The sequence below is a fragment of the Atractosteus spatula genome, chromosome 3 (assembly GCF_055471065.1).
Source record: "Atractosteus spatula isolate fAtrSpa1 chromosome 3, fAtrSpa1.hap1, whole genome shotgun sequence".
In the NCBI taxonomy this organism is placed as follows: domain Eukaryota; kingdom Metazoa; phylum Chordata; class Actinopteri; order Semionotiformes; family Lepisosteidae; genus Atractosteus; species Atractosteus spatula.
The window spans coordinates 2595733-2604563 of record NC_142708.1 but is presented as its reverse complement, the minus strand read 5'-3'; the positions used below and the strand labels follow the sequence as shown (position 1 = coordinate 2604563).

General features: G+C 42.3%; 1 protein-coding gene across 1 annotated transcript; it reads left to right on the top strand.

Moving 5' to 3' along the window:
- The first annotated feature begins 729 nt into the window (after positions 1-729).
- Positions 730-8831, top strand: nr2f1a (nuclear receptor subfamily 2, group F, member 1a). The gene is made up of 3 exons (XM_088910919.1): positions 730-2053; positions 3421-3948; positions 7894-8831. The coding sequence occupies exons 1-3, from the start codon at positions 1615-1617 to the stop codon at positions 8166-8168; spliced, it is 1242 nt and encodes a 413-aa protein (XP_088767045.1). The 5' UTR covers positions 730-1614; the 3' UTR covers positions 8169-8831.

The following is an 8831-nucleotide window of genomic DNA, read 5'->3' as shown; positions in this document are numbered from 1 at the left end:
GGTGACAACTTTCACTTGATTTTAGTAATAATCCTTACAGCTAAATAGGTCGGAAGTGATATGGATCTGTTTTAAAAGCAAGCATTTCTTTTACAAAATGGCACATTTCTCCAGTTCCACGAACTTACACACTCCGTTGAAACCCACCTCCTTTTCCCCCGCAATCGCTCTCGCATCCGTACGTTTGTGCAATAAATAACCATTTATTTATTTTTTTTCTCTCGCAACCGTTACTTTTCCCCCTCCCGGGGCCGGTGGCGAAAACGGAGGCGCCCCGGACACACCGCAAGGACTCTTCCCGCAACTCTGTGTGTGACTGGCGGGCGGAGGGGACGGTGCTGGGTATTAGCATTAATAATTAAGATAAGGGCTCCTAACAATCCGCCAGCAAACTTTCCGGGGTTCAGCCGGAGACGCTGCGCTTCGCCAGCCTGTTTATTTATTTCACGTGCGCTTTTACCCCCCGTCTAAAAAAATATATATATATATTTTTTGGCTATTCTATCCGGGATTTCTTCCTCTCTCTCTCTTTTTTTTTGTGACAATAGACGACCCATACTAATCAGGTCTCAAAGTAAATAGCAGCGCAGGGCGAGCTCGATGTAAATGGTGCTTGTCAGAAGCCCCAGTCGTAGGTAGCAAGGAACGAGGACTCTAACCAATGAAGTGAAAGAGGCTTGGCTAACCTTAGCCTCTCATTTCTCTCCCCCCCAATGCAGGGCTCTGACCAGTCACTCGCCTTTGATATCACTCGCCAGCAGCCCCTCGCTTGGCTCCTTGACATGAACACCATATAAGGCGCAGCGATCTCCATAGAAACGTGTCAGTTTCAATAGTAGTGTCAAAGTTCACTATATACAGACATTCGCGCAGATACCCGTTTCGGAAACATTGCTCTGCTGGTCTTCCCGTTTAAACGCATTCATTTTTGGGTCTCTCCTCCTTGCATATTCTATTAGTTGTTTTTTTCCCTTTCTCTTTTTTTTATCTTTTCTCTTTCGCTCCGTTCCTGCTGGAGAGGTGAAACTACAGGGGCACTTCAGCGACGTTATTATTATTATTATTTTTTTTTGTTGTTGTCGTTTTTGTTCCAGATGAGTTTTATTTAAAACATATATATATATATCAGAGAGAAAATTCCGATCTTCGTTTTTTTTTTTTTCTTCTACTTCCACCAGTCAAGACTGGAGTAAAAGGAGCCGGGAAGAAAGAAGAGGATTTATTTTCGCCATACTTTGGATCGCGTGTTGTTTTTTTTTTTATTTATTTCGCTGCTTCTCAGTGAATCCGTCCTGCCTACTATTAGGCTATTTTAAAGCAAACTCTGTGATCTGTAAGCTCTCGTTCCCTCATTTTCCAAGATAGCTTTCCTGAATGGCTGACTGCAATTTACCTTGGAACTGGCCTCCCGATACTTGCATATCCTGATCGGGTGCCTTTCCTCTCGCCACTTCGAATTTGAATGTATTGATCGTCCATTTCTCCCACTTTGTCTTATGTGATCGCCTGCTCCGGTTTGACTTTGCGCTCCCCGTGTCTGAAATCTCGTTTTTTTCCCCCCTTTCAAAACCCCCAGCGATCCGCTCGCTTAACAGCACTTTTCGGGCCCGAGATATGGCAATGGTAGTTAGCGTCTGGCGAGATACGCAGGAAGACGTGGCCGGAGGAACTCCGAGCGGCCCGAACCCAGTAGCACAGCCGGCGAGGGAGCAGCAGCAGGCGGCGTCCGGAGCCCCGCACACTCCGCAGACCCCAAGCCAGCCGGGACCCCCGTCAACGCCAGGCACCGCCGGGGACAAGGGGCAGAGCCAGCAGAATTCAGGACAGAATCAACAGCATATTGAATGTGTGGTTTGTGGGGACAAATCCAGCGGGAAGCACTACGGTCAGTTCACCTGCGAGGGCTGCAAAAGTTTCTTCAAGAGGAGTGTCCGAAGGAACTTAACGTACACATGCCGTGCCAACAGGAACTGCCCCATCGACCAGCACCACCGCAACCAGTGCCAGTACTGCCGACTGAAGAAGTGTTTAAAAGTGGGCATGAGGCGGGAAGGTGAATATTTTTTTATAAAACTCTTGTTATTGATTCCCCCAGACGTGTCGCCCTGTCGTGCAGCGTGAAATAATTGTAGTTTTCCTGTCATATTTACGCGCTCGCCGTCCCTTTAATTTTAAGCTTATAATGCCTTGTTTTACTTCCCTCTTACAGTTAAAGCTGTACGGCGGACAAGCTTATCCTTTTGGGACATTAGGGGGTTTTAACAAAGCAGTCGTATTTGGACTGTTATAGTACGGTTTCGATAAGTCTCAGCTCTGCACGGTATTTTTTTTTTTGCGTCGTGTGCATTGCTTACTCTTGCCGTAATCTTCGGATTTGTAACAATAAAAGTCCCCCCGTCTGACCCATATATATATAATAATATTACCGAGGGACCTGGTTACAGTACAAAACTTGGCGGCTTTACTTATTCCGGCGTGTATTTCTCTTTATAAATCGTGTTGTACAATAGCTGATTAATAACAATACCAATAATAATAATAATAATAATAATTTGTTAGATATCAGCGTCGGTTGAATGTTGATCGAGGATGCAATGGGGGAGAGGAGCGATGGCTTGTATTTCTGATCTGTTTCATGGTGAGAACAACAGCAATTCTCCTTCGATTTCACGAATTCTGCAACTTCGCAGATATGAGGCAGGAGCTCCAATCTCTGTTCCTTCACTACACTATTTCCTAATCACAACGTCTGATGTTCAAAACAGATGCGAAATTTTATATGTATATAAATTCATTTGTAAAATAATTCAGTCCGTCCCCTTGTAATTGTGTCAATGTGTCTAAGACTTCTAAGGGAAAATGAGGCAGAGAAGAAACAAATATGTAGTCGTCCTTAAAAATGCAAGCATGATTGCGCTTTGCATTCAGATGGTTAATGAATCCTGTGTTTAGGCAGCTACACAGTTGTGTATTCACTGTGTATAGATGTCTGAATGACTTCCCTCTACCAGCGTTCAAGAAATCGTGCCATAAGTTCCCTTAATGTTTTCATATTGTAAGTAATGAATTTAATGAAAAACAAATACTGAAATGTAATCATTTCTGCACAATAGCAGAGTAAATATATATATATACATCAAGAGGACTGGTGCTAAGTTAAAATTAAATTTAAGGATCCTTTTTAACTATTTAAAAATACGATTAGAATTGTTTTATGGGTATCGTGATCAGTGTGTGGAGATTTTTTTTTTGTAACAGACTGGCTGTAAAAAGGGCTTTTCTGGACGCAGGGTCGAAGCAATACACGACGAAGGGTTTTTTATTTTTTCTTCCTTTGTGGGTTTTCATCTCCCGTCCACAAACTCTGTGTTTACCGGCCCTGGATGCACATTTCCTCTCCTTTCTCTTTCTTTTTGTCAGCGGTTCAGCGAGGAAGAATGCCTCCGACCCAGCCGAACCCAGGGCAGTATGCGCTGACGAACGGGGACCCCCTGAACGGCCATTGCTATCTCTCCGGATACATCTCGCTTTTGCTGCGGGCCGAGCCCTACCCGACCTCCCGCTACGGGAGCCAGTGCATGCAGCCCAACAACATCATGGGGATCGAGAACATCTGCGAGCTGGCGGCTCGCTTGCTCTTCAGCGCCGTGGAGTGGGCCCGGAACATCCCTTTCTTCCCCGACCTGCAGATCACAGACCAGGTGTCTCTGCTCAGGCTGACTTGGAGCGAGTTGTTTGTGCTGAACGCGGCGCAGTGCTCCATGCCCCTGCATGTGGCCCCTCTGCTGGCGGCGGCCGGCCTCCACGCCTCGCCGATGTCCGCGGATCGGGTGGTGGCGTTCATGGACCACATCCGCATCTTCCAGGAGCAGGTTGAGAAGCTCAAGGCCCTGCACGTCGACTCCGCAGAGTACAGCTGCATCAAAGCCATAGTGCTGTTCACATCAGGTGAGTAGCGGCAGCCGGACAGAGGGTCAGCGCGGACGGAGGGTCGCCTTTCGGGGGGTTCCCGAGTGTAGGAATACGGGCTTGAAAAACAACAGCAGCCGCAAAAAAGAAAAAAGAAAAAAGAAAAAGAAAAGAAAATCTCAGATTATATTTAGAAATCAAACTACTCTTGCAAAGCAGTTGAGTAAAACCTGTACTAAATCCTCTAACAGGGCCACGAAACTGTTTGGCATCGATACGTGAGGGGACGAAAACTGTTGTTTTTTTTTTTAAAAAAAAGGTATAGCGGGTAAAACGCGATGCCTATTTTAAGAAGGAGAAAATAATAAAGACACGTAGGGGCTGTATTTACAAGTCGTGTAAAAGGAAGGAGTGAAAAGTGTTCCTGAATGTGGTGTAGCGAGAAATACACAAGAATTCCAGCGTCCATGTACATATGGCAATAAACTCCTCTCCTCTACATGTGCTACATTTCCAATACAAGACTGCCGCGATATCTGATACCGCTCTGAAACTGTGGTTCCCTGTGAGTCCGCTCTTCATGTGGCTAATTGTGTCACATCTTAGTGTTTCTCTGCACATTGTCCTACCCTGTGTGTCTGCATTGACGATGGTTTTGATGTACGTTATCTAGTTTCTGACGGGGGGGAAAAAAACGTTTTTAATGCTTTAAGGGTAAAACGATCTCGACATTAAATAACCATACTCGATGTGAATACTGGCACATTGGCCGGCGAGGAACATCCCTCTATTTATTTATGGATTCCAGACGTAATTTAAGAAAAACACACTTAAGGAAGTAATATTAGCATCGTACAGAAGATAACATTTAGACCCTCTATTCAAATACAAACGCCCCGCTGTTTAACTGCACATTTTGTTCGAACAAAAGTTTGTTTTTTTCTTCGAAGCTATTTCGCGCTTTCCGTTGTGTTAGAAAATGACGGCGTAATCTTACTTTTAAAAATCCGACGGGTGTAATAAAATATGGCATTTTGCAAGTGAGGACCGGCACGTTTAAATGAAATCGCAGTGTGGAAAGACGGGTGGCATAGTGAAGAGTTTTCCAGGCCTTAGAGAGGACCTGCAAATATTGGACCACGATTCAATAATGCTTATTTAATACATATAGCTTCACTAAATTTTAGTATTCATGGGTAAATGGCCTTCCTTTGGTGGCAGGGTCCTTGAACGATACTTCTTAGTCATCGACATCCCGGTTAAAGATCATACGCTTCATTTATGCGAGGCTGCCTTGTTCGTGTCTTGTCAGACTATCCAGCCTACTTTGAGTGCTGCTTCCCACCTCAATGGCAGATGCAGGTTTTTTTGTTTTTTTGAGAACGGAAAAATTCGCAGCAGCTTTTTAATAATTAAAATAATTTCGAAAACTGTAATAATCGGACGTCAGTAGGTTTCTAGGGGAATGTTCTTTGTAGCAGTGTTCCAAAATGCTTCAGGAGGAAAAGTAACAAATCAAAGTTACCCCTTCAAAGGGAAAAAAAAAATGTCATTCTCATTTTTCACGTACGTCATCTTTCGAATTTTACGCTAAATAAAATATGTGCTGCAAGCGTTCATCTGTGTAAAACGTCAGAATGTCCAAACATGACTAGCTCGATTTTTTTTTCCAGGGCCCTTGGAATTAGGGTTACGTTAATGCTTACTCGCAGTTGTTGGCTGCTTGTGTAAATACAAAAAGTTGGAGGCAGTTGATTTGTCAAACCGTTAAAACAACAACACGAACAACAATTCGAACAACGTTTTTTTTTGCTTAAATTCATTGTGCACGTGTGTGTGTTTGTGTATGTGTGTAAAAACCTCTAAAACGTTGAAAAACAACACGTGTACAAAGAATATCGCATCCAATAAATATGGAAAGATGCGCAAGACGAAGCAATCTTCCAAACGCAACGCAGTGTTCTAATCGTGTAATCAACATTTTTATTAAGTCCTCGAAAATGTGTGTTGAATGTAACACCTAACGTCCACCCCTAGATACTACACACACGTACACTAAAGTTCCGCTTGTAACTTAACTTGTTTCGACTTTTGGCCAGGAGGGAATTTGGAGAAAGAGTTGTTTTATTCCCAGCTCTTAAACTCTCCTTGCTTGTAAGCTTTTTGCTCTAGACTGACCTCTGTATAAATTTATAACACAATTTTCACACATCTGATCACGGCCTCGAGAAAGCGCTTTTTTTGTTTTATTTTTTCTTTTTTGTGCATCACCTGGAAGTTTTTCCTCTTCTTCGAAGGTGGATTTTTCCAGTGGAAAGGTCGTGACCTGAATTTTAACATTGCTTCTAAAGCACTTTAAAGTATATTACGTGACATTTTTTTTTTAGAAATACCCAATCATAAGAAAATTAAATAACCAACATTTTACTTTCGTGATTTTTCTGTCGAATATTATCTCCTTAATAAAACATTAATAATAAAATAAATATATAATGTATATAATTCGCATTTTCTGTGCTGTGGTAATGCATTGAGCATTATGCTATTTACAGCTTGGAAGAACACTTTTTAAAAACTTAATTCGAGTTAAGGAAAAGTGTCTCATCAGCTGTGAAAGCCAGACGTATTCAAGAATCATAGTAACATTGAATTCTGCTTAAAATGAAAAGCAGCTTAATGCCATTAAGTATTTACTGATTTGTGTATTTAAAATGTTGCCATGATTAAAATTTGGGGTACGCAGGTGGAGTGTAGGGGGGCAACGGAGTTGTTTTTGATTTAATTCAAATTTTAAAAAGAGCTTTGCAGTAGAAGTCGAAATCACAAGCACAGATACTATTCATGTCGTAGTATGAATGCATGTAGATTTCCTTTATGTAAGCGTGCATTTATTATTTGAACAAAATGCTCAATTTTAACACAAGTGGATGTGTACATCTGCTGCCCTCCCCAATTTAAGGTCTTTGCAAATCACACTAAGATCTTAGCTTGGCCTCAGCCCAGTTCACAAGTTCATGGGGTTATTGAGTCTAACCATGGTGAATTATTGCCCAGAGAAATGAAGATTGGTCGTGAAGGCTTTGGGATACCATTGTGAAATGTACAATAGATTACTCTGCTTAAGAAATACAGGTTTCTTTCATAAATACCTTTGTTCCGTTATGTGTCACAAACACACATATATACAAGTTACGAGCGCAAGGTCGTGAACGTTTAAACGCGATACTACTGTTATTCATTTTCCCAAAAAAGGTTTTTGGTGATCATAGTGTTCGCTAATTTCTTGTCAGAGAACAACAGACTTGGGGTGTCTGAGAAGACGATCTGGAAATTCGGCGGAAATTGGCTTCGAAATGATAAAAGAACTTTGCGTCGTTTTTGAAGTTAGCTGAAAGAGAAACATACGAAAGATCCTTTAATGTTGCATTTGCTGTTGTCATGGTACCTTTTTCTGTTTTGACGTGTTGCAAGCATGACTACTGCCTTCGCTCTGGGTAAGGTCTCTGAGTGCTTCCAGGGCCTAGTCTCTGCGCTAACGAAATGGACAGGAGGCAGGGCAGAAACGTGGAAGAGAAAAATAGTCATTGGATTATGTAAAATAAGTTAATGCCGTGTTTTGAATCATTCGTCACCCAGTGTTTCTGTGATTCAGCATTATTCTTGGATTAAGCTTTCTCCTTACACGTTTAATTCAACTTCTGTTACCCCACGAAACGACACAGTCTCTGTCCTCAGTCCTGGAGCTTAACATCGTAGCGTGCGGCTCGGGTGCATTTTCCTAACCCGGTTGCTTCCGATGTATTTCGGAAAGTAAATTGGTGTCGAATGCTTGATTTGCACACACGCTGCATGAATTGTGCTTCAGAGGGGTGGTGTTGAAAGGGCACATGGCCTGCATGTTGTGTTGCGGTGGCTCGGTGATACCTAACAGTCGTGCTTGATGATAACCTGAGTCCTTTCTTGTGTTCTGTTTTGGCTGGTCAGACGCTTGTGGCCTGTCAGATGCTGCTCACATCGAAAGCCTACAGGAGAAGTCTCAGTGCGCCCTAGAGGAGTATGTGAGGAGCCAGTATCCCAACCAGCCCAGCCGCTTTGGCAAGCTGTTGCTGCGACTGCCCTCTCTGCGCACCGTCTCCTCATCGGTAATCGAACAGCTTTTCTTCGTCCGCTTGGTAGGTAAAACTCCGATTGAAACCCTCATCAGGGATATGTTGCTGTCTGGAAGCAGCTTCAATTGGCCTTACATGTCCATCCAATGACGAGAAGGAGAGAGCGTTAAAAGAGGACCAAAACAGAAAACCCCAACTCGAGCAAGAGGAGAGTCTCGCGAGTCCATATATATATACAACACACACGCTCCTGTATATATATATATGGAGCTCAGATGAACAATTTGGAAGGACCTCGCGATTTGAGCCCTAGAGAACATGGAATCCGGACCATCGAGTACTTTCTTTTTGTTTTTTGGTTGTTGTTTTTTTTTCGGGAATGGGATGGATATGTTCTGTACAGTAATTAAGGAACTGGACTGGCTCCTGTGTAAATCCATTCACCCACAACAAGAACATTGCTCTTCATTTTGTAAAATATTAGTCTTTATTTTCATTTTTGTAAAAAAAAAAGAAAACTTAAAAAAACGAAACACATCGTATGCGCATTAAAAAAAAGAATCAAGACTTAGCGGGAAAATTACGTTTCCAAACGATTATAAGAAATGTCCTGTGTCTATGTATCTATATCTGTTTTGTATTTTTTCTGGTTCCAAACCAGATTCCTGTGGTTCTCTACTAATAATTTTTGATATAACCTTTTGCTTCTTATAATGAGTGCGATATATGTTGTCGAAGCTATGTTCTCCAAGAATTAAAATTGAAGTGAGAATTTAAAAAAGAAAATAAAGAAATTTAGAAAAAAAAACCCAA